The sequence below is a fragment of the Rhinichthys klamathensis genome, unplaced genomic scaffold (genome assembly GCF_029890125.1).
Source record: "Rhinichthys klamathensis goyatoka isolate OS25496 unplaced genomic scaffold, OSU_Roscu_1.1 h1tg000237l_1, whole genome shotgun sequence".
Taxonomy (NCBI): domain Eukaryota; kingdom Metazoa; phylum Chordata; class Actinopteri; order Cypriniformes; family Leuciscidae; genus Rhinichthys; species Rhinichthys klamathensis.
In genome coordinates this window covers 1449671-1477253 of record NW_026606760.1, presented here as the reverse complement: position 1 = coordinate 1477253, position 27583 = coordinate 1449671, and the positions used below count along the sequence as shown (strand labels likewise).

Genomic DNA, 27583 nt, shown 5'->3' with positions numbered 1-27583 from the left:
AAAACATACAATCTGGTGTGTGGCTTATCAGATCATAACATGATATTAATTTCCAGAAAACTCTCAAAAAAGCGTCTAAATGAATATAAAAATCACCAAAAGGTAACTAAGTTAATAATTCCCCGTAAGGATCTTATTAAAGTTGAGAATGAGTTAGCAAACACTAATTGGGATGAAGTCTCACAACATAATCAAGTGAACGAGTGTTGCGATATATTTACTTCCACAATGAGTAACATTTTAAATAAGTTCTTAAAACAATGTAAAAGGCCACAAAGAAAAGTGCAGCTTCCATGGGTAAGTGATGCAGTACGACAGTTAATTAAAAAAAGAGATTTTGCTCTAAAAACCTATCTTAGAACCAGATATGACACAGATCTGATGTTATTTAAAGGTTTACGAAATCAAGTAGTAAAAGAATTGCGAAACTTAAAAGCAAACTATTATATGAAAATTCTAACTGAAGCTAAAGGAAATTGTAAAGCAATATGGAAACAAATAAACAGCCTAATTAAACCTAATGCAAATATAAATAATTCATATGAACTAAAATGTGAAGGAAAAAACATATCAGACCCTGTCCAAGTTGCTAATGCCTTTAATCAATTTTTCATCAAATCTGTTGAAGATCTTGCTTCTAATTTTTTAGATGAGGAGCCCAATAGTAGCAACTTAAATATATTGTCATCAGCAAATGAGAATTCTTTTAAAATTAGAGAAGTGGATCAGGCAGTGGTATTGAAAGCCATTTCAGACCTGAATACCAACTTTTCCAAAGACAACTACAACATAGACGCAACTTTCCTTAAACAATATGCTCAAATTATCATTCAACCTTTGACCCACATTATAAATGTCTCTATTAAAACGGGGATATTTCCAGATGCTTGGAAAAAGGCACTGGTTAAACCCATCTTTAAGTCCGGGAATACCACAGACGTTAGTAACTATCGACCAATAAGTCTAGTTCCGGTAATGTCAAAAATACTAGAAAAAATAGTTTCAGAACAGCTAACTCAATACTTAGAAACACAGAAATATATACACCCTCAACAGTATGGTTTCAGACAGAACCATTCCACTGAATCAGCTATCTGCGCTTTATTGGAAAATATTGTGCAGCCGCTTGATAAAGGAAACATTGTGGGTGCAGTATTCCTGGACTTAAAGAGGGCATTCGATACAGTAAACCATAGCCGTCTTATCTCAAAACTGTCAACCTATAATACGTCACACCAGGCATTATCATGGTTTGAGTCATATTTACAGGGACGAGAACAATGTGTAGTAATTGATCATGTAAAATCTGCCCCATGTAAAATTAAGACCGGAATCCCTCAGGGAACCATACTGGGGCCTATTCTCTTCAGCCTGTATGTGAACGAGCTGCCTGAAGTGTGTCCGGAAGTGGGTCTTCAGATGTATGCCGATGACATGGTGGTTTATGTGTCCGGCAAAAGCCCTGCTGTTGTCGGCAGTACACTGACCAAAAGTCTTGAGAAAGTGTTTAATTGGCTAAACAAATCATGTTTAACACTTAATCTGAAGAAAACTAAGTCTATGTGTTTTTCGATAAGGGCTCGGACAATAAATGACCTTAACATTAAAATGAATGGCGAACTAATCGATCAGGTAGAACAAGAAAAATATTTAGGAGTGATTTTAGATTCTCAGCTAAATTTTAAAAGTCATATAAAAAACATTTCAAGAAAAATGAAGGCCAGTATGAACTGTTTTAGAATGATCAGGAGCTGTCTTACATTTGAATGTGCTCATGTATTTCTGAACACTATGATCATGTCCCACCTGTCGTACTGCACCACCGTTTGGTCCCAGACCAGCCAAACTACCCTGAAGCCTATTGAGAGGCTTTATAACCGGGCCCTAAAAATTTTAGATGAAAAGCCCATTCGATTCCACCACTGTTATATTTTAAGTAAACATAAAATCTTAAATTTTGTAAATTTTGTTAATCTCAGACACATTAAGTTGTTTTTTAAATGTTTAACTGGACTTGCACCTGAGCCACTTTGTAAATTTGTGAACAGGCTGGAACCCTCCAGATCAACAAGAGCTGCTACTCGTGGAGACTGTAAAGTTCCATTTTTTAAAACTTCTTTTGCCCAAAATGTTTTTTCAGTGAAAGGAGCCAATCTGTGGAACTGCCTTCCTACAAATATAAAGATTTTAACTAAACTATCCACCATTAGAAAACTAACAAAAGCCTGGTTCATACAGCAGCAGCAGTGTAATCATGCCATATGAAAGGAATATCCGTGTGTATGTGAGGTGTGCATCTAAGTTCGAGTGAACGTGTTTATTTACCAATTTTATTGGTGCTAACTGGTTTCTAGACATTTTATTGTATTCACTGTCATTTTTTTTTACTCCTTTATTATCCTAACTGTTAAAAGCCCTTCTAGGGACAGGTGTTGCGAATTAGCCTTGGCTATAAACACTGTGATACAGGCATCGGATTGTTCTTTATGGAATAATCTATGTTTTTTTGTATCTGTCCCTATTCAAATAAACAATAAATAAATAAGGACAGGACTTATGTGTAATATGTCTAACTGAGTGCCCATTAACAAAGATGTCAGCAAGACAGGTAATTTCAAGAAGGTTCTGCACCAGCTGACCAACAATCATTGAGATGAATATAAATGCTATGGAAAGCATAATAGACCTCCTTGGCTCAAACAAACAGATTGCAATCTCATTTACAGAAATTACACACTTTATATTTCAAAAGAAATGTGTAATGATACTGGATCAGTCTCAGAGGAAAAACTTTCAGAAAATGATGTTTCTCTCCTCGTATGTCTCTTTCTTTGTCTCATTCTTGAAATACAAAAGCAAAAACAAGCCACTCTTTAAAGTGCATTGATGATTTGATTCACTAGATGGAGACATTCATCATAAATATCTCACAGTGGTTTATTATTTGATGTTGGAGCTTAAATGCAAACAGTGTGGACTCATTTAATTGTTCCCTTTTTATTTAGAAGATGCTTTTATCCAAAGCGACTTGCAAATTAGGAACATCACAAGCAAGAGCCAAAGTACCGCAATGCAGAGTTACAAGAGTAACAATGCAGAAAAACAGAGAAAAGGGAAAGGAAGAGGAGATCCATTTAGTGTTATGGTTAGGTATAGAAGAGTTTGTGATGGTGCTGCTAACATCAGAGCTTCGACCAAGAGGAGTGTGACATTAATCCTCTTTGGTTCATTGAAGACCAGATGTTATGTTAGAAGGGTTGTTATGTTAAAAGGGTTCAAATGTTCTCTTTATTACCAGGAAAAACAAGTTTGGTGGCCACAGAAATTAGAAACGGACTTGGCAGAGCTGAAGATAAACAGGAGCATGTGGTAAAGGGAGCAGGAGAAATGAATCCAAACACAGCAGTCAATTTCCTCTTCTGCCTCTATGGGGGATCTTTGGCAATCCTTCAGGCATTTACGAGTGCTGTGTCCTTGGAGGTGTTTGTCCAAATGAGCTGCAAAGTTTCTGTTTTCCCCACTCTGTGATGGGACTGAGGCTTGTTTAGTAGTCACATGACAGAGTCTGTTTTGTGCTGATTATTACGATGATCTCTCACAGGGGCCCGTCCAATTCACAATGACCCCCACTGGAAAGCGTAATGAGATATGACTCACCCAACCAACCAAAGTGCTTTAAATAATCCAATGTGGCTTGGCTTTAATGTGAACCGCACATTTGTCCTCTTTTTAATTGGAAAAGGACCAATAATTCTTTATTATTCTAGCAGAAATAATCAGATTGTTTAAATGGTATCTCCCTCATCTCAGCCTTGGCTTGTTGCCATGAACTGGACTCTTTGTTCTCGAGTAATCTCCATTTCTGCCTTTATATACTAATTTAATGCCAATATTGAAGATGAAACGTAATTTGATATTTGGTTTGTTTGCTTTTCCTTGCATTAGAATTCTTTGTATTCATCAAAGCACTGCTTTGAAGGATTACAAAAATGCATTACTCCATATATGGCTTCCCAACATACACATATATGTGTATATGTGACATACACAATGTCTTTGTTTGAAAGCATTTGTTCTGAACAAATCAACTGCTTTTCTTCTGGTCTAAGTCTCTGTATTTTTTAAGCATCTGTCATGCCCTCAACAAAATAATACAGTTCAAGTAATAATCATGACACTTCTATACTAAACCATAATTGAAGTACCGCACCAATGCCTTACATTATTGTTTTTTATGGGATGTTAATGAGTCATTGGGAAAGACTGCCTCATGGTGAACTCTTCACTGTTCCCATAAAAGTATATGTTGTGGTGGAATGCCTGTTATATCTATGAGTATAAAGTGAATAGTTCCGGTTTTGGATGCTGATTGGTCAATACAGCATTCCAGATGTAGTAAAGTACAGATATGACATGCAACACCCACATGTGCTGCACCCATAGACTAATGTACTGTTATTGTTTCATGTCAGAGATTACACTGGGTCCATAAAGCTGATAACAACGCTTCATTTTTCTCATATAAACTTACTTAAAAGAAAATATTTTCAGGAAAAAAAGAAAAAACAATGACATTCCGAAATTCATATTAAATCATCTTTTCAGTCAAGTTGTTATGCTGATAGCAAAAAAGATTCAATTTATATACCGTATTTACTACTATAGTATTTAGCTTATATTCTTATTATACTTTCAGTTTTCATTTTAGTTAATATTTTGTAATTTGATGTGCTTTTGTCATTTTCAGTTTACAGGTGAATGAAAACCCCAATTCAAAATTCGAATAATGTGAAAAGGTGTTCAGCTGTAAGCCATAATCATCAAAAATTATAACAAATAAAGGCTTGAAATATCTCACTTTGCATGTAATGAGTCTATACAATATATCAGTTTCACCTTTTAAGTTGAATTACTGAAATAAATGAACTTTTGCACGATATTCAATTTTTTTTAGTTTCACCTGTATATAGCTTCAATACATTTTTATTTCAGTTTTAGTCATTTTAGTATGTAAACTTATTTCAATGAGTTACCAAGGCATTTATTCATTTAATATTTATAATAATATAATATTTTTAGTTAACAGTTACAACACTGTTAGAAAAATGGGTAACACTTTATTTTACAGTGTCGTCCAGTGTTACACATGTCCCTATAGTAAGTACATGTTGTTAATTAATATTACTCAGTACTTGTAAATATATATAACATAAAATAAAGTGTAACCAAAAAAAATGCAAAACAGAAGCACTTTAACTAGTACTTTAAGACTTTTGGTACTATTGTATATTGAGTTAATGGATTAAGTTATTCAAAATAATACCTTTCCTTAATATTTTTCTGTAGTAGGTGTTTCATAAAAGCAATAAAGCCCTCAAAGCTGTGCTATATAGTGATTATATACTCTGCTGAGCATTGCTCTTCATCTTTGACTCACTCACAATATTGCACAGCCTCTCATAACTTATAGCTTCATTCTATATTAGTAATATGTGCTTTTACTTAACCCAAGATACGCTTATCTGGAATGCTGTTTATAGCATAGGTGTGTGGAATACTGCCATGACACATGAGTCTGGGTCAGGTCATCCAATATACTGAGTGAAAATGAAATGGGACTAACACATTCTGAAAGATGCATTGATTCTGAAAAAGGTTATTGAATGGTTATTCGTCATTGAAAAGTTAGGTAAAGATTGCCTTACCTTTCACATGACACATATCCTCGCACTCCTGCAGGGTCTCGAAATTGTTTGCATTGCCTTGACAGCCTCCATATTCAAAGAGCTCACAGCGACCTGTGTCAATGTCGAAGTAGAACCTGTCCTTCATTGCCCTGCACGGCCCTTCAGCTTTCTTCAGGGCGCATGAGTGATGGAATATGTGGAGTTCAGACCTCACTCCATCTGCTGAGGGTGGAAGGAAGCCAGAAGTTATAATATGCTCTGTACATAATTTACTAAACTCTGCGTGCTAAATTTAAGCCATCTATAAGCTTTCACCTAAGGCTTTGTAGGGGGTAAAAGAGCTTTCTGGCACTGGAAATTAACCATACACCTACTTTTAATAGAGTCGGCCTTGCTTAAAGAGATCTCAATGACATGAAAGTCTTTAGATTTTTAGGGATATCACAGCTTTGCCCTGGGTGTTTAATGCTTGGGTAAATCAGGATGAACCTCCTACACCATTCCACTCTCAAGCCAACGAGGATGATAAAGCACTCTTTCTTGAATATAAATTTGGACGGTTTAAATAAAAAAAATATATATTTTAACCCCAGAAATAGGTTCTTAATCCCTACCATGAATCAACCATATTAGTCTGTTCTAAGAGAACGTGCTGGGTAAAGTGAACTAAGTGGACCTTCCTGTTCACACAACAAGGACTGAATCCAAAGTGGCACAAACTAAAGTAACAGATGGTCTTGGACTTGAGTGACAACATCCTGTGGGTGGCTGGATTACTTATCCTGTCACATCCTGATGTTCATCTCCCCACTGCTCTCAAAATCCTCTCTCAACCCTGGCCTCGGGTTGGAGAGAGTTCTGCTGAGGTATTCCAGAGGCTCTGGATAAAATTCTTGCCTGCATAAAAGCAGGAAACACCCCCCCACCATTGCGTGATGGGTTTGCCATTGTAGAAAATAACAAAGGCATCAATTTTCTTATTTTCATTATTATCTAATGCAGACAAAGAAGAACACACTAAGGCCCCATCCACACTACTGCGTTTTAGTTAAGAAACGGATAATTAAAACGAATACGATCTCCGTCCACACCAGCGTTTTAGCTGCGTATTAGAATTGATCTCCGTCCACATTAAAACGACTGAAAACGCGGATCATGTGACCATTCACCAACACTGGCACACAACTTCATTGATACAATTATCCCACCATGCTCTGGGTTAACCCCAAACCGACGCTCCATGTACGGTCAACGCCGCCGCTGCACACGGGAATTTTCACAGATCGCTCGAATAATAGCTTGACTCCGGCGCATGTAGGCAGTTATAGCGTTGTAAAATGCAGAATTTACTTGTACAACAGCTGCTAGCAAAGATATACGCCATGACTGATGACACCCAATCATAGAGCCGAGCGTGAGCCTCTACTACGTCATCGTTTCTAAAGTCCTCCGTTTTGACCCGTCTACACTAAAACGCCCTCCGGAGATTCAAAACGAAACGGATCGGCAGCGTTTCTAAACTTCTCCGTTTTGGGTCTCCGTTTTTGCCGTTTTAGTGTGGACGGGAGGTGCAAACGTAGCAAAAGGTCTCCGTTTTTAAACGAAAACGAAGTAGTGTGGAAGCCTGGTCCACACTACTGCGTTTTCGTTTAAAAACGGAGACCTTTTGCTAAGCCACTCATAGAAAGTGCTCACATGAGTTTTCACTGATGGGTCTATTTGCCCACACAAATTTAAAGTAGGGATGAATGATATATATTGGCCACCATATCGGTATCGGCCGATATATGTTCATTTTTAATGTTATCGTTATCGGTCCGACAAGAAAATTTGGCCGATATATTGAAGCCAATAAATAAGGGATTATTTCCTTAGCTTCTATACATTGCTCACATACACTTCCGTTCAAAAGTTTGGGTCTTTAGACTTTTTAAAATAAGATTTTGTAACGTTTTTCTTTTTGATTGCTGTGTATGGCTAAGTGTTTATCAAGCTAACCAGAGAACTCCCTTGCCTTACAAGTCGTCAAACACATGATTCGGCTAGTTCGGTTCCGTAAACTTGATGACAAGTACTCCGGTCTTCAGTATCAATGTTGAAAACAGTTGTGCTGCTTAATATTTTTGTGGATACGTTTTTTTTTTTTTTCAGGATTCTTTGATGAATAGAAAGTTGAAAAGGACAGTGTTTATTTGAAATAGAAATCTTATGTAACTGTCACTTTCTTAATGTTTTGTTAATCAATGTTTTGTTACTGACACTTTTGAACAATTTATAGCATCATTGCTGAATAAAAAGTATTAATTTCTTTAAAAAAAAAAACATAGTGATTTAATCTTTGAAGACTTTTCACAGAATTTGGGGTTTTGCTAAATCTGAGCAGCATGGGCGGCACTATAGCAGTGCTTCAGCACCCCCAAGAGAGACCAAAGCACCCCGATAGCATCCCCAAAAATAATTTCTGGAAGCAATTATATTCAGGGTGTATTCTATGGAAGCCCTGAACCGCATGGTGAAAAAAAAAAGAAAACTTATCTTGTTATTTCGAGATATTAAGTCGTTATTTCAACATAATATCTCGTTATTTCTACATAATAAGTCGTTATTTCAACATAATATCTGGTTATTTCAACATAATATCTGGTTATTTCTACATAATAAGTCGTTATTTCGACATAATATCTTGTTATTTCAACACAAGTCGTTATTTCGACATACTATCTGTTATTTCGACATAATATCTCATTATTTCGACATAATAACCCGTTATTTCGACATAATAAGGGGACATTCTAATCTGCATTAAGCCACATTAAGCGTTCTTATAATGGTTTTCTATGGGAGGAAAATGCTTAACATGTAATCAAATATGTTGCGTTCATATTCTGGGCTCATCTGATATTTTGTACATAGTATAGCCTACTTTATTATGATTTTAGTATCATAATGATTAATAAATGCCCGCACAATTATCCGTGAACTTGATAAATGTTGCAGATATGGTTTACTATGCAAACAAATGCCTTTCAACTTATGTGTGCAAAATTCTGAATTAAATGAATGTGCAGCAATTTGTACAAACAGAGAGTCTGTAGGCCTACTACTACTACAGAGAGTCTGTAGGCAGATGATGTTCAACTGTACAGCTCGTTCAAGGAAACTGAGTTCCATAAATTGACTTCTTTAACTAACTGCTTGACTAGTATTAAACAGTGGTTTTGTGACAACTTCCTGCTTCTGAACTCAGAGAAAACAGAAACACTGATTATCACGCCTGAAAGTAAAATTCCTCAGATTAAACAGCATATTGTTGACTTAGACTCGTCTGTTCAGTCGAGCAATAGGAACTTAGGTGTTGTTTTTGATTTTGCGATGTCTTTAGGGTACCACTCTAAACAATTAGTCAGAAACTACTTCTTCCAACTAAGGAATATTTCCAAATTAAGAATACTGGTGTCAAAGGGAGAGTTAGAGATGATTATTCATGCTTTTATTTCCTCTCGTTTAGATTTTTGTAACAGTCTTTTTACCTGTTTGAGCAAGAAGGAGCTTTATCGTCTCCAGGCTGTTCAGAACTCTGCTGCAAGGCTTTTAACTCACACTAACAAAAGAGCACACATCTCTCCTGTATTAGCAGCACTTCACTGGTTATCTGTCCAGCATAGAATTCAATTTAAAATCCTGGTCCTTATACTTTTAGAGCCCTACATGGTCAAGTTCCTTCTTACATCTCTGAGTTGATACAGCTTCATACTCCGACCCGTAGTTTGAGGTCATCAGGTCAGAGGTTGTTAGTGGTTCCTCATACTCATTTGGCTGTGGAATGCTTTACCTCCTTTTCTACGTTGTATGAATTGAATTCTGTTGATTCGTTTAAAAAGCAACTAAATACGCTGCTATTTAAGCAGGCATTTGGTTAGACGTGGGGTTTTTATGGTTTTGTTTCTATGTTTTCCATTTAGTTTTAAATTTTTTCATGTATTGTATTATACTTTGTTTTATTGTATCACATTTTATTGTGAAGCACCTTGTGATTTTTTATGTGTGAGAGGTGCTATACAAATAAACTTACTACTACTACTACTACTATACGTGTTGTAGCCATTAAAAAAGCACATTTAGTTTCATATTTGTTCAAATATTATAATGTTATTTTTTTCCATCTATGTTGATTATAAAAAGTGAACAGCATGAGTAAGATAGGATGCGCAATATATCGGGAGACATGGAGTGGGTCAGACATGATTTTGACCACTTCATTAAGTTTTGTTTTGTAGAAAGCCTTTCTTTATGAGTGAATTTCGTTTTAAATTGTATCTTAATTTTAATAAATTTTTCATCAACCAATTGCCTGGATTTAATAAATAAGAAGCAAATATAGCAGACAATATACAGTAATCATGACATGGAGGCGCCGGCGCGGTCACTTGCATTGCATGTGAACTGGAGCGCATCTCATCATAAATTAACCGAAACTCAGCGTATACCTCACAGACATGAGAAATATATCTAGAGAAAGCTTGAAATGTCTTTAAACGAAACAATTAAAAACAAAAAGAAATTATGTGCATTTCTCTCTATAGGTGCGTTCACTAATATAAGGAGATGGCGATCGTCAACTTCATCTTTGCAGCCGACACTGACACAGAAAACACTAGTTTATTAATAAAAATCAATGCACGCGATTATAATTAAAATAATTGAATATTAAATATTGAGTGACCAAGTTTTGCTTATTTATTAATAGTATTTATATATTTATATATATATAATTGCGCAGCTCCCCGTCAATGATCTAGCACCCCCTCAAGCACCTGCGTTAAAGATTCTCTGGCGCCGCCCCTGGACAAGAGACTTTTTTACTCAAGAGAAAAAAAAGAGAAGCAGAAGATGCAAGTTAAGTCTAGAAATAGATTTCATTTATGATTTTTATTTCCTATGAGCTACTGTACATACTGAGATAAAAAAATATATTTTTTCTTCTCTTATCATAAAAATTGTAAATGTCCAGAACAGCTTGAGAAACTTTTTATTATTTATTATGTTATTACTTTTTATATATATTTTATCTTATCATAAAGCATTATGAAAAAGATAATGGTAAAATATGCTGAACAAGATAATTACATCAATTATGTAAGCCAGAATTCCAGAGGACCTGTTTTTTCTTCTCCATTTCCATGGATACAACAGCTTTTTAAGACAACTTTTTAAAGGTTTTATATGACCCTTTACAATTTTACTTTTTAAATTTACCAATTAAACATGCATTCCAGTGTATCATAAAAAGGTTTATTCAAAACAATAGCTGGCCCTGCAGAATTCCCCCAAAAAGTTATGTTAATAATGGTATAAAACATGGCTGGCTGTTAAATTTTCAACTGCCAGTTGCTTTTTTAGGCCAGCACGAATTGTCTGTTCTGCTTGGCTTCAGCCTCAACACACCTCAATTTGGATAGTGGTCAGAACAACCTAAACTGGTTCTTTGCCAAACTCATTGCCAGTGCTGAGCTTGGGCAGGTTGCCCCATGTTGAGACTCAGCCCTTTCTTGTTTTTATTCCTGTTTGAAAGAGATGTGTTGATTTTATCACAAGCTGGAATTCAGCACATCAGTCAGTATCTCAAAAGAGTAAAACATTCAGGAACTCTCGGTCTGAAAAAAAGCACAATGCATGTAAATACTGTTTACAGGTGCCAACGTGTCATGTTTGCTCAGGGTTTGCTGTTAGTTACCTTTGCAACGATGCAGTGATTAATAATACCGTCAGCAGTGGATCTACAGTGATGCAATGCCACTATGAGGATGAGTGGCAAGGTATTTGTCATTTGTAAATTACTAACCAGTGAGTCAGTTTTAAATTCAGACCCTTTTCTTTATGTGACATAATAATAGTTTCCTCATCTATGATTTGTCTGAAAAAATATCACTGGTACAGATGTGTGTTAGACACTATAGTCAAAGAAAGAGAGGTTTCATAGTCAGAGGGTATGATTTTACCAGTCTGAGTCATGCTTCTGATTTAGTCAGCAAATAGAGTCCAAAGTCTAAGGGAACAGTCACTTAATTGGGAACACTCACTAACACACAGGAAAACAAATGGCCATCCTTCTACAGTACAGTATATCGATATTTGACATCAAGTAACAAAATTCTGTTGATTTTGTCTTTAATGAAATGGAACTAAATCAAGAACTTGTGCTTGTTAACTTGGTGTAAGGTCAAACTGTAAGGAAAAGGAAAGGAAGGCAAGGCAGTCTGGTTCCCATGATAAATATGGCAACATGGCCTTTCACAAAATCAAACTGTTGCTCCTTAAAAGGTCAATTGTGTAATTGTGTCACCAAACTGCCAAACACCAAACAAATTATTTATGTTTCTGGGCATGGAGGCAAAGAATCATCAACAGCGAAGAGCATTAAAATCGTTTAATGCACAGCTTGCCGTGAATTATCCCGTTTATACCGTGGTAATTTATATAAATGATATAAGCAGCAAGACAAAAAAACATAATGTGCTTGTCATCTCCTAATCAGGTCCTGAAATAGATATCGTTTTATTTAGCGTTCATGTAAACACTATGTTCAGATTCATCAGTGATTTCATTCTGATTGAAACAAAAAGTGTCCATGTAAACATAACTACTGTTATTATTGGCTAACGTCATATGAAATATGAAAACGTGCATATGAAAAAGTAGCAATGCCCCCTCACTTTTGCACATGAGTAAGAACATTTTAACATTAAAACTGTCATTTACAGACAAAGCATTATGAAATTGTTTACTAATGGTTTGCGATGTCAGATCCAGTAGAGTTGGCTGCTTTATCTTTAAACAAAGTTTATTTGGCAACTCTCCATTACACTGTTCATCATTTACAAAACAATCTGCAAATGCTCCATTTGATTGAAGATTACTAGGGCACATGAATAAAAAAAAATATGTGCATAGATAAATAATTTATTAAAAAAAACACTGAAATATTCCATAAAAAATAAGAATTGTCAATTTTGATTTCATGGTGACTTTAAACATGACGCGTCAAAGCAAACATTCCTTTACTCTTCCATTTGTCATATGAGCATGGTGCGATGTTGTGAAACTATTTGTCTATTTGTGTCTTGCTCTAGATGCAGTCATATTCAAATGCATTTAACAGATCTGTCAGAATGTCACAAATCCCACAATATACAAACGAGCCGTTTTTGGATCTTGGTTAAATAATTACTTTGTTTTTAATGAGGAGGACATTTTAAGCTATGAAATTTCCAGAATGTTTTAATGGTACAAAAACATCTTATACTGTATGTCAAAAGATCAAGAAAAATGTGATTTCTGATGTCATGAAATCTTTCAACTAGGCCACAGTGCGTGACAGTGAAGTTATTTATATTGTTACGATTTTTATTTCAAATAAATGCTGTTCTTTTGAAGTTTCTATTTATCAATGAATTTCTGAAAAAATTATCAATTTCCACAAACTATTATACAACTGTTTTCAACATTGATAATAAGAAATGTTTCTTGCAGCAAATTATTTTAAAATATATCAAAATAGAAAACCGATGTTTTAAGTTGTAATAATATTTCACAATATTTCAAATTTTTACAGTTCTCTTTCGAAAGGGAGCTTGCACTGCGTCGAATGACGCTGGGGGAACGCCTCAGGCGTGACAGGTGTCTGAAATCACTATCAAATCACGGCAATCACATTGACCGGCGACAGCCCGTGAATCATTAACGTAAATGATTAACGTGCGACCTGCAAGTATATAAGGGCGCCTTGCAAACATGACAAATCATCTTTTCGTCTTCAGGGACTGTCTGTTTGAAAACGCTACTCAAGAAACTGTAAGGGAATGAAACGTACAGCGAAGGTCGATTGCTTTCAAAAGTGTGCCGACCCGTGCCAAAGGTTTTTGACGCCGGGTGACACACACGAACTGTGCGTTTTCTGTCTGGGAGAAGAGCATGCACGGGAGGTTCTCGAGGGAGCCCTCTGTGCAAACTGTGATCGTTTTTCTCTGAAAACGCTCCGCTCTCGTCTGGCCCTCTTCTCGAGTGAAGGGGATTCAGCATCTGGACCTCGTGGTTTCGGTCCCGCTCATGCCGAGGCAGAGCGGCGACTTGCATCATGGGGCTCCCAGGTGGGGCTCGTCGATCACCTTGAGAGGGCTGTAAACCTCTCAGATGATCTGACGACTAATGAGGGCGATCTGCAGGTCGATGATGAAGATTTCTCGCCGACTGTTCCTTCAGATAGTGCTCTTCAGGACGAGCAGGAGATGGCTGAGGAGGTGATAATCAGGTAGATCCTGAACCCCCTCAGCCACCCTGCCCCGTGTATGCAGAGCTGGTGGATGTTATGGGGCTCACCGCCGGCAGGCTGCAGCTGCCATGGCAACGCGCTAGGGGAGAGACCGTTCGCAGCAGGCTCGACGATCGGTTTCTCCCCGGCCATAGACCATAGACTTCACTTTCAGTTCTGTATTATCCTACCTCGCACCACTATGGCTCGGGTCAAGCGGAAAATTCTAGCCTTCACTTCTTTTTTGGTCGAAGTACGCTCCCATGAAGCCAGAGCATTGCCATGAGCTGACGCCCATGCGTACAGATGGTAGGACCCTTACTCTGGGGCCTCCGTTGAAGCAGAGTGGCGTATGTTGTACTCCCCTTGTTTAAAGGGTACTAGCTCTCTTGCTGAGTACACTGCCATGGGCAATGTGATTAGGCACCAGGATGCTGTAGGCGCTGTGTAAACAGCTTATCTGCCAACGAAGGCTGCGCCGTTAGGTAGCAGGCCTCAGCAGGCCTCCTTGAATGGGCAGCCCCCAAGAGGGCGCTGTAGGCCAGCTTACTTCATGTGGTTGGCCTTGGTGGTTCGGGCAGTTGACTCACTGATGGGTAGTAGGAGGTGAGTCCCAACATTGTGGGGCATACTTTATAGCCGCTACCAGGTAGCTAGCCGTATTAGGCCTCCTGTGGCTGGACCCAATAGTTATGTTGGTGTAGTATGGTTCCCAACAGTGTACCTTTGTAGCAGAATTGACTTGCTATCAGCTAGTAGGCCCAACCATGCCTCCCTTATAGGCGAGTCCCCAGCTGGCTGGCCTTAGCAGGCCACCTTGGAACTATCACCCGGACTCAGGGCTCATAGTTACCAGTTCCTATCAGGTAGTAGGCTCCTCAGGCCTCCCTGAAGGTGAATTCACATTTAAGATGGTAGTAGGCCTCACTCGGCCTCCCTGAAGGTGAGCTTCCACAGACTATGGTTATCAGGTAGTAGGCCTCACCAGGCCACCCTGAAGGTGAGTTCCCCACATACTGTGGTTATCAGGTAGTAGGCCTCACCAGGCCACCCTGTGAGTGGTTTCCTAGCGGTGCTGGGTTCAGGAAGCTAGTGGCCTCTTGCTATCAGTTCAGCTGGCCTTAGCAGGCAGCTGCTGAAGGCGAGCTTACGCCTTGGCTCGACTAAAGTGTTCATTCTCTGCTACTGGTTCCCTCCCGGAACCTCTTTTCCTGCCTACAGCCTGGTTTGCCTACCAGGCGGACCATGTGCTCCCCTCATCGAGGGTCACTATGAGCATGCGGACTCCTGAGTCTGGTCAGACGTTCGTAGGCCTCTCGTGAGGCCTCCCAGTTAGATCAGCCCTTAGGCCTTCACAGGCCTCCTCAGTGTTTTAAAACACAAACACTGGGTAGATCGGTGGATCGAGTAGATAAACTCCCCTCGCTGGCAAGGGTTGGAAAGCACTATGCTGAGTCATACTCTCCGGGATATCCCGTCTCTGAGATCTGGGCCGAGTGGTTCACTGCCAGCTTCGCAGTCCCTCGGGTTGGATGCCTTACCTAAAGGCAAGTGTCCAGAGGCTCTGTCCTCGGACAGACAGGAAGTGGCCAGACTAAGTGTCTATGTAACTGACGCCAGGTCAGGCCATCCTGGCGGCATTTCGGGGTGAGTACGTTCCCCTGAATAGTGATTGGCTGGGGTTCCTTCGGGTTCCCTAGCCACATTCCCTAGAAGGGACCCCTTGTAATTGGAAGCTGTGGTTCCAGGCCCTGAGCAGGCCCAGGTAGGCCTTTCATTTAACCATGTTTATGGAGGTTTTCCTACGAGGCGTATGGCTTAGGCTATGACCGTAGGGAATGCTGTCACTGACAGCCCAGTGTGACCTGAGTGGTTCTAGCGTTTCTTGAATTTGCTGGTTCTGACAGTTGTCACTGCCACCTGGCATGCACTCCCATTAGCATGGCGTCGTGGGTATATCGTTCCCCTAGCGTCATTCGACGCAGGGCGAGTTCCCTTTCGAAAGGGAATGTCTCAGGTTACGACTGTAACCTATGTTCCCTGAGAACAGGGAACAAGACACTGCGTCTCCTTGCCATGCCTCGGGGCCTGCCTACCAAACAGTCCCTTCAGACGATAAGGTGATTTGTCATGTTTGCAAGGCGCCCTTATATACTTGCAGGTCGCATGTTAATCATTTAAGTTAATGAATCACGGGCTGTCGCCGGTCAATGTGATTGCCGTGATTTGATAGTGATTTCAGTCACCTGTCACGCCTGAGGCGTTCCCTTAGCGTCATTCGACGCAGTGTCTCATTCCCTGTTCTCGTAACCTGAGACGTTTTTTTGATAGATAAACGCAGCCTTCGTGAGCATAAGAGACTTCTTGGGTGTTGTCTGGTTATCTTGATAAATATTACAACACAGCCTTGCACAGCAATCAAACTCTTGCTCAGTTAAGGTCAAATGTGTAATTTCTGTCACTGAACTAAACTGCAACAATAATGACTGAGTTCTAAAATGACCTTTTGTGCACCACAGGTTGAGCTGGAAAGTGCCACAGAGCTACAATGTTTACCTTTTTAAATAGCTTACAAATACATTTTAAATAATTTACTTATATACTTGTCTCTGCAAGTTAAAGTGGGATTAAAGCATTTTAACATGGAAAAAAAGAAAAACGATATGGGTGTTTTGATTTGGTTATCTTTTGCACTGACTTGTAACCTAGCTTTGACTTTTTTCACTTTGCTGTTGTCAGGTGTCCTGACTTGATCCACGTATCGGCCTGTATGCCAGTGACATTGCAGATCGTCTTTGTCTACAAAATCCTCTGGTTATTTGCAACACCTTAAAATCCCAGATAGGTCCAAACTTGTTTATTCTACTACCGTTCAGAGATAACAACAATGGGTGACCTAGTTAACCTTGCCGTGTCGGATCCCATGAAACTCTTTTGGGACAGAAAATCCGCCTCGCTGTCACCTCGTGCAATTATCTGAGGTCTGCAGTTCAGGGCTCGCTGAAGCAAATAATCCCGTACACCCCAATTAATCATTGTCAGGTCTGAAACTGACTGCATGAGAGGATTCTGGCTCTTTAAATGAGTGTGTGGCCACCGGTCTGCTCGACCATATGGGACACCTGATGTAGACTTATGTAAAACATAAGGCTGAGAGGGAAAGATATCCAACAGCATTGCATGGTATGCTGTATAGCTAGTAAACCGCCTAAAGTAAAAGGCTTATCTGGTTTCTCTCTGTCTCCGCAGTAAGTCTGTACACAACACAGAAAATGTGAAATTGAGAGCACTGATTAACCACCACAAGGCTGTTGATGTAAATGTGCCAGGCAGGAATGCATGGCTTTGGGATGTTTAGAGGCCTCATGTTAAATACTAATTTGAAAAATACAAATATATTTAAGCTCACTTTCAGTTAATTGCTTGTTCAACTTACTGATATGTCTGGAAAGATTTTTAAAAGCCATTTTAAATTTTGCCATATCGCCCACCAGTGCTAGTTTTGATCCGAATGAGTTAATGCAACAGATCAAACAAGGTCTTGACAAACTGGGAGACCTTTTGACTGTTTTCTACACATTAATTATCACCATGGGAACAGAGTCATGAAACAAGTTGATACTCTTGGGCACAGAATGTTTGACTAAGTCAAAGATAGAATTGAGACATGCCTTCTGGCACTTTTATGTACAAGGCTAATAAGAGGTTGCATGATAAAAACATACATTTCGGAATCAATATCAGACATATTAAAAAGGGGACAGATAAATGAATGGGGGAAATCACAATATGATAATTTTAGGAAAGGAAGTCATGCCCTTTATTTAAAATGCCACATTGCCTTATTGGTAAAGTGTTAGCTGGTCTTATTGCTCAATAACATGCATGCACATTATCTGGACCAACCTCCATAATTTGGGGTTATTTTAGGTAGGCTAAATAAAAAAACAAAATGATACCATTTTGTAAAATATGATACCATGTTTTGAAATATGAACCATAAGCTTAACCAACCAACAGTTTCTGAGATTTATGTCTTTCCACATTCAAGTAGACCTGTACTTGCATGCCTATTGCGATAGAAAATAGCTGCCAGGGGGTGTTGTTAACATAGCTGCCAAATTCATTGACTTGCCTTAAAGGAACTTTGGATATTTTTTCATATACTTTGATACAGATGGCTGTAGGCAGACATTAACACATATACTCACACACATGCTTTTAAAGGTTTATAAATGAGATGACAATGCACTAAAACGCAACGTCCTTCGATCATTTTTCAATCAGTGATTAGCTGACTTTGGCATGGGTAAAAAAAAAATTAAAAAAAAAAAAACAGATCCTGCCACAAAGAAGTCTATAATCCAGTGTAAGAAAAACACAAGAGAAGATATGACAGCAAAGGTTTGTTGATAATATTGATAGACCAGCCCACATGAGTAATTCTGACATTAATCTTGTGTGTTTTGCATGCAAAACCAATTCAGAATTTAAACTACTCAACCATGCTACTGTGTATTGCTATGAGTGACATACAGCCCAGAGGGCATTTGCTATAAGTTAGTCTTGATAAGTGATCTTAATACAGTTCCTTTATGATCAGACAAGACGACAAAGAACAATGTCAGAACGTGCCTTGACACAACCCTATTGCTGAGCTGGTCTGTAATGAAAGCAAACCAATGATGTCATCTCACAAAGACTCATTGTGGAAATTGTGATACATGGCATACATGATGAGCAGGCCCAGACAGAATCGGCAGACTTTTTATTTATTTATATATATATATATATGTATGTGCTGATTTTAAAGGAAATTTATTTTGAATTGTTTATCAAAATTAACCCAATACGCAAAGTGTGGGCATGTGTGGAACCGGCTGCATGATGAACTTAGTTCTTTGGAAATGTGCTGAACTTTCTGTGGAGTTCTGTCATAATTCTCACTGAACAGCTGTCTTAGGGCCCCTACACACAAGGGAAGCATTTGTTGAATAGGACCTATAAAATATGTTTTAATGGCAGAGCGGTATAAAGTATCTGACTAATACTTACTCTTAGTAGTATGTCAAGTATTATTTTGGGGAATCTGTACTTTACTTGAGTTCTGTTAAAACCAAATATGTTTACCGGTACTCATTTTACTCCATTACAATTTCATCCAATCTTAAAAGTAACAAAGCACATATGTCATACACAGTGCTGGGTAGTGACTGATTAAATTAATCAGGATTACGTAATTAGATTCCAAAAATGTTGTACTTGTAATTAGATTACATCATTTTTTTAAATGCTCATAATTAGATTACAGTTACTTTTTTATACAGTAGATGACATGATTACATGTTATTCATGCGATGCAATGGCATTAAAGTATTCATAATCTCTAATTCTTCTTTTTACTCTTTAATTCTGCTTTCCAAATTAAGTACTTATTGTGTGTCAAACTGTTTAGCTTTGAATATATTCACAATATAAAATGGCCATGTAAATAAATTTGTGATGCTTCTAAATTTGGGCACAAAAGCACCTCTCAGTTACACCATGTATGAGATTAATAATTATGCAAATTACTAACCACTGCTGACATATAGCTGTGAAACATGCAGTGACCTTCACAAATTATTGACTTAGAATAAAGTCTGTACATAAATATTTAAAACCTGGAAAACTTTGAATGTATAATGTCATTGCTGTTTTCATGTTTATTATTATTTGTTCATGCAGGGATTCCTGAGATTTTAAGTAAAATTTTCAATCATTTAACACATTTGCATGTTCACACAGTACTCTGGTGTTGGATAATGGTCACATTGACATGCAGGTAAAAAAAAAAATATATATATATATATATATATATATATATATATATATATATATATATATATATATATATTTATGCATTTATTTTATATTTCATAGCTTTTGATAAACTCATAATGCCCCTGCAGTTCTTTCATTAACCTCAGTTTGGGAAGCCCTGCCATAATGTAATGCTTAATGCAAAATATTTTCTTTCTCTTTGTTTTCTGTTTATAAAAATAATCCCATTCAAAACTAAGTGATGTCAAACAAGTTAGGTCAAAAGTAATCTAAAAGTAATGTTTTCTTTTTAAATATGATACACAATAATCCATTTCAAAGTGATGAACGAGGTCAAAAGTAATCTAAAAGTAGTCAGAATACATTACCTAAAATGCGTGATCTAGATTACATTACTAACTACAATTTTCAGCAACAGACTACAATTTGCAAGTAACCTAGCACTGGTCATACATCACTATGACTTAAATCTCTCCCAAATGATTTGATACATTTTTTTTTTTTTTTCTTTATCATGATGTGACTAAATAAATTTAACTTGCCTTTTATCTAAACAGCCAAGTCTACGGAATCCCTAAAGGGACGTGGTGGTGGAAAAAATTTGGGATTGCAGATTTTATTTATTTTTTTAAATCTTTTGCGTTCCCTCGCAAAGATATTTGCGTTCCCACGCAAAACCTGTTGTGAGCTCGGACAGACACTTCCTGTTTAATGTCCCGCTGGCAGTGTTTCAGCAGTACGATTTCTATAACTTAACATCGCACATCCAGCGATGTGACTACCGTGGATGCCCACATTAAGATGTTGATGCTGAAACGATAATATCGTGCAGGCCTATTTGTCACATTTGTAAAAACCCTTGCGTTCTCCCTCTACGCTCTTGTGACACACTATTGAAATCAATCAATGTTACAGGATTCTCTGACGCAGTATAAAAGTGTGCAGGCGCCTTCAATCTCATCCAGCTTTTTACAACCCACACAAGGTTACTCTACATGTCTTGGCCTTTTTACACTGTTTGAGCAATACAGCTGCCATATGAACACATTTGAGAATAATGAATTTTTAACCATAAGTCTATATTTAATGACATCAGTCTTGCATGGATTCATCTGGAGCAAATGTGTAAGCAACGACAGATGCAATAACAGTCTCTGTCGTAGTCCAATGAAAGGAGCACACTTCTCCCTGACCTCTCCTGATGTTTCACTGGGACTTCAGAAATGGCACTCACAGACCATTCAAAAGTCCCTTAAGGGAGAAGCTTTCTGCAATTCTGCGAAGAGTCTCAAAAAACACTGAAATAAACCATTCGTCTCGAAAAAGGGTCAGACCTCAGGAAAAAGATAGAGCTATCGGCTCAGACAAGCCTTCCTCTAATGACTCATTCAATGAGGCATGACTAATAGCTGTATATTTAACCCAGAAAGAAAAAAAATTAGCGAGGATTATGCGTCTAGCATCTTAGGATGGCTTTGCAGGGTTCAGTAAAATTTCATGATGAAAATTAATATCCAAAAAATATACAGAGCCAATGACAACTCCGTGAGGCTGAAAGTGTTTCTTAAATATAAACAAATACAAAACCCTTCAGAATGTGTTCATTTACATAGGCTAACCTATGTCGTATAATATTCAAAACACAATCAGTTATGTCATTAGCATAACGAGAATTCATTACATGTTTGTTCATTGAAAAGGTTACTAATAAATCACTGGTTCACACACTGTCGAGACATATCAGAAGCCTGATCTCTGCATCGCACCATTCTTGAGAATGGACGTCGCATTTGGTTGTCTCTTAATGTGAGCTTCACAGCCGATACTAGAGTACAGCCCCATTATTCACAGAAAGGAACATCTCTTACACTCCCTTCTACATTTTTCAGGACTAAAATGCACATGTGTCAGAAGAATCTTTCAAAGGACATTGAACTATCATTTCTATGCACTATGCCTGGTGACAACAGGGGGACAAGAGTAAATATAAAAAAATATATACAGTATGTAGGGCTACTATTAAAAAAATCTAAACAAAATCACCAATAACCCCAATTTTTCCAAAGTAATAAAAACAACAACTATGTATTGGTAACTAGCCATGTTTTGGATAAATCATGGTTACATTTTGTCTTAGGATATTATTCTGGTACTCAATCAAGTTTATATATGGGCTTCTTAAACCATATTTAATCACACTATAGGCTTCAAAGGAAAGAAGCATCACTTTAAAGTAAGTCAAAGTAAAATCTGCCCAAACATGAAGCAAGGATAGTGTCAAGCAGGCAGATTTTTATAACATTACCATATGCACAAGCCAGATTTTCGCAGCATGCATATTTCATTCCACCCATACATACACCAATCTATTTTTAAAGATCATTTAATTAAAACAAATCCTTTCATCATAACAGCGTCAGTGTTGAGTTGAGATTGTGACCTCCAAGCATTCAGAGACGCTAAAGAGATTTATGGAGGATTGAGAGCCAGCGTATTGATTGGTGCAGTTAAGCAGATCTAAAAGTTCACAATGCATGGACTGCAGCCAAGAAGAACAAAACATTTCTTTGGCATAAGCGGTTTCCTTGTGCAAATTATTAAAGATCAATGGCACCAAGGGGTGGGTTCTAAGAAAATATTAGATTAATAACAAATTAATCACATTTTATTGATGTTATATACCAACCATAATGAGATCTATAATTGTCTCTCTACCTAAAATCTAATTGCATATATTGAAACATGCAATTCTTCATATATTTCATATATTTTAGTCAGGGTCCAAAATTAAAAAATAAATATATAAATAAATATCCAAGATATTTCACAGGCAAAAAGTTCCCTGTAATGAATTCATCTTATCTAGCAGATGTGCTATGATATATTGTGTATTATTAACAAATACTGCAGTTATACAGTACAAATATTGTTTAGACTATTTCACTTATTTAAAAGACATATAAATGGATGGCACAAATGGATGGCATTCTCTGTGCTTATAGCCTGAAAATAAGAAATAAATACCTTATAAATAAAACGCCCACTTAAAATGAATTAGTTTTGATAAATATTTTTTTTTTATTAAGAGGCAATATTTGCTAAATATGATTTTGGTCTGAATGACTGACATGAAAAGGAACTGATTGATGAAATCTTTGCATTTAATGATATTTGTTGGTGTCAACAATTAAAAAAGTCAAGGAATACACTATTACAGTAGCCTATATCTAAATCACTAATTTTTCTCTTTTTTTAAATCAGATTTCCTACACTTAAACTAAACTAAGAACATGTCAAATACATTTAGCTATTTCCTCTTATAATACAATATAATCAAACATTACATAATTGCAATAACACAAAAACTACAGCCATTCAAATCTGCAAGACATCTACTGACCCTTTTGTTTGCATTGCAGGGATTAAATACACCTACCAATAATAAGTTAAATATTAAATTCCAGTTCCCAAAAGTTAAAAAGTCATGCATGTTTATCACAGCAGACAGAACAAAAGTGGCACAAAATGCTCGTTTTAATGTCAAATCCTTTCAATCCTTGAGTTTAATCTCCTTTAGAAATTGTGGTTGTAAATACACACAGCCTTTGTTGACAAAAAGAAATCCTGAAGATTATTTTGGATTTAACCATCAAAGTTGAGCTGAAAGTTTTGAGCCACCAGTGCGCTTGAACTCTCAATGGCGGGACACCTGAAGAAACCCAGTAGCCTGCTATGCAATCTTTATAATCCGTGATCTAAAATATAAACTGTATAGCTGTTACGTTAGATTCAAAGCAGCTTTGTGTCTCTATAAACACTTTAAAAGGTGAATATTGCGTGATTTGACTTTCATTTCCTTAGTGGTCGTGTGAGGGTTAAGTTACAAGTTCTGACAGCAAATACATTATAGGCTAACTATTACACTTGAATCATTATTGTATTAAAATCGACAAATAGAATAGCACAGTTAGTCTTATGTTCTTAAAATGCTTTAAGAACTTCTAGAAGTGCTCCTTAAAGCGGAATATTCCCTCCAACTTTGGGAAAAAATGAACTTTAAAATTATAATCATGAAAAAATAAAATAATAACTCACCTCTTGCAAATTTCGTCAAACATACTCCAATAAGAGGCAGTAGAATCAGCAGTCTACATGACAAGCTCAGTAATGGGTCCATTCCAGCAGGAGAGGCAATCACACGCGCTCAGAGAAATGTGGACTAGTTAAGTATGCTGTAGTTTACTTTCTGGCTCCAAATAGTCAACTACTCCAAGTATTCATTGACTGCGCGGTAATAATATCACCCACTTCCGGGTGACAGTTCGTTCTGGTAAAGTGTTCTAAAGAATTTCATGATTCTGATTCCCTTTAACTATTCCGGCTCCACTTACGAATCTTTTAGTAGCCTACTTTTGAAAAAAAAAAAATAGATTTGTAAGAAAGATCCGTCTGTTGCTACATTCATTTTAGAGTTCAGAATAAATAACACATAGTAATACAAATAATTCAAAGATTATTTTACAGACTTTTTAATCTACTCTTATGTATAAGCATGCAGTCAAATTGTTCCTATAGGATATAAAAAAAAAAAAAAAATTATAGTAGGCTAATTTATTCACATTCTTAATAAAAAATACAGATTACAGCTAAATGTGTAGACTATCTTTAAGTTCTAATTAGAATAATTTATTCAAGTTTTGTGAGCCATTAGTTCTCGGTTCATTTCGAGTCGGACATTATAATTTAATAACTCATTAATAGCCTACACTATCGACAATAATATAACTTGTGGTTAATTTTTTTTTATTCTCTAAAAAGAGCCGGATCTTATATGAGTCATTTTTTCGGGAATCGAACTACACTGGTCACGTCGTAGGCTTGATCCACTTAAAAATAAAATATCCGACTCAAAAGAGACATTCGTTTGGGAATCGAACTACGCTAGTCGCGCTGTACGTTTTGACTCACTCAAATGAACAAGTTCATAAGAGTCATTTGTTAAGGAATCAGTCCTCACTGGTTCTGCCGTAGGTTTTGCTTAACTAAAATGAATCAGCTCATTCAAAGTGATGCCCCCACCCCCCCATCCCACTCCCCACTCCCCCACCCCACTCCCCACTCCCCCACCCCACTCCCCACTCCCCACTCCCCCACCCCACTCCCCACTCCCCACTCCCCACTCCCTCCACATACACACCACCACCACACACCCATGATAGTGATAACCCTGATTGAGGCCATGACACTCATCTTACAGGAAATGGATTTATATTCTTTAGTGACTCACAGCTTTAGCTTGGCCTTTTGAATAGATGGTCTTTAGGGGAATTATGATTCACTTTTAGAGGAAGTATAAACCTAAATGAAACTTAGACACTTATATCCACTAAAAACATTAAAATTAAAGTTATAATTTAAGATAACATATTTAAAATTATATAATTTATAAATTATATTTAAGAAAACAGCTGGTGTTTGCCAAAGTGTTGTACAACACAGGGTCACAATAAAATAAGTAAAAACATATGATGCAACATATAACAGCTCTTATATGTTTGGACCTGCCTCATATAGAGGCAAATTATTCCAGAGTTCCGGGGCAGCAACCACAATAATACAGTCTCCCCGGCTCTTCAACCGTACTCTAGAAATGACCAAAAGCAAATGGTCGGCAGATTTGAGTGCTCTTGATGGAGCATATACGGCTGTATTAAACCCGAGAGATATTTTGAAGCTAGCCCATTTAAAGATTTAAACACAGACTCTAAAATCTTAAAATCAATCCTAACATAAACTGGAGGCCAATGGAGGGAGGCCAATATGGGTGAACTGTGTTCACATTTGGTTTTAAAGTGCCCAAATCCATATGCTATGCTTCACATGCATCACTAGGTCCAAAAGCAATGATTTCAATTTTTTTTTTAAATGAAGGCCATCAAGGCTTAAATATCCTCAAACCACTTCAACAATGGTTTTAGAGATAGAGAGTTTGTATCTTTCCATTTCAAGGGCAGATAAAGTTGCATATCATCTAGCAATGAAACGAGATGCCTTCATTTTTAAGAATGGACCCTAAAAAAGTATAGTTGCAAATGTTGCAGTGATGTCCAAAGACAATCACCTAAAGCACTCTAATGGATTTTTATGGGCCAACGTATTTATTCAGCAATGGGAGAAAAATACTGTGAAGATTCAAGATTGGAGACACTTTAAAGGGTTAGTTCACTCAAACATGAAAATTCTGTCATTAATTACTCACCCTCAAGTCATTCCAAACCCATAAGACTTTTGTTCATGTTTGGAACACAAATGAAGATATTTTTGATAAAATCTTAAATCTCTCCTTCATTGACAGTCTATGCAACTTTGACGCTTCAAAAAGTTCATAAAAAGATCGTAAAACTAATCCATATGAATTGAGTGGTTTAAACCACATTTTCTGGAGAGGCTCGATCACTTTATATGATGAACAAATTTAATTCAGGCTTTTATTCACATAAACATTGATCAGCTAACATAAACAGAAGCTAAACCGAACCTGCTTGAATGAACCTCATTGGTTCTTGCGGAAGCTCAAACGTGATGCGCAAAACGAGAATGAACCTCATTGGTTCTCGCACGTCAAGCAAACATGCATGAGCTTTCGATTACCATAACTGATGTGTGTTGTTGAATGTTTATATGTGAATAAAAGCCTTGGAACGACATGAAGGTGGGTAATTAAAGGTTCTCTAAGCGATCCTGGGTGACGTCACTTCTTGTTGACAACTATTGTCAAACAAAACGGAGGCTAGCTAGACCCTCCCTCCTCCTCATCCGCACACTAACCCCCCAAACCACACCCCCAAACCCTTCTTGTCGTCATTGGCTGGAACAGTTTGTTATGTTTCGTGGTGCAGGTAAGCCCAGTTTGTTTTTGTTGCCGTTTGTGGAGCCTGGGGTGTCTGCAGAGACCGCGTTTCTTTACAGTGTGTTCAGGGGACAGGCAGCCAGCGGATAGTGAGGAAATGTTTGCTGTATGTGACAAAAAAAGTTTTGGCCTAAAAAACGCGTGACATCGCTTAGAGCACCTTTAATGACAGAATTTAATTATAAAGGCATAATAAAAAAATACATTAACTTTTCTTTATCTACATACATGCACAATTACAGTTTATACACAGACACAATAAACCTGTGCAGTGTCCTGATTATGTTTTCTTTAGAGTTTTAGTGGATTAGCACAACCACAAGTTCTGTGTGATTGTTTGCAAAATGGGAAAACAATGTGATTCTGATTTGTGTGTAGTTAAGGCATGAAGTTAAAAGTGTTATTCTGCTTTGTGTAATGCATTATTTGAACAGTCGGGAATGTATTTTCTTCTGGTCGCCAGATCTGTTTTTGTCTGCCTGTCTCTGGCTGTGTTCCTTTTTTTAGTTAAGTGTTGGTCAGGTCTTCCAGGTTTTCTATTTTGTAAGATAAATAGACAGACCACATTCCAATTCAGTCTGTTTATTTGTTGTTTCTTTCTCAATTTTGTGTTTTCCTTTTGTTGATAGAGTTTTTATACTGTGGCGGATCCTGCCATGTTTTGATTTGTGACCTTAATACCAACCTTTTTTCATTTAGGCCTATTTCTATTTCACCTCCACTTCTTCCTCAACTGTAAACAGTCATCATAATATTTGCAGTCTGCTTTTTCTTTTAGAGTGTAAGGTTTACAAAAAATGTAATCTAAATTTTCAGGTTTTAAAAACGGTAAAAATATAAATGTATATGACTAAT

General features: G+C 37.3%; 1 protein-coding gene across 4 annotated transcripts in view; it reads right to left on the bottom strand.

The window, feature by feature from the left end:
• Nucleotides 1-24096, bottom strand: part of tfpia (tissue factor pathway inhibitor a) — a 38482-nt gene extending 14386 nt beyond the window's left edge. For 2 of the 4 annotated variants that reach the window (XM_056265669.1, XM_056265671.1), the window contains exons 1-2: nt 23914-24095; nt 5706-5909 (exon numbers count right to left, since the gene is read on the bottom strand). In XM_056265669.1, coding sequence (XP_056121644.1) covers nt 5706-5909; nt 23914-23995 — 286 coding nt within the window. In that variant the 5' untranslated portion in view covers nt 23996-24095. Of the gene's footprint in view, nt 1-5705; nt 5910-23913 lie in introns of all 4 variants that reach the window. The other 2 variants (XM_056265672.1, XM_056265670.1) reach the window with 2 other exon arrangements.
• Between the last annotated feature and the right edge of the window lie 3487 nt (nt 24097-27583).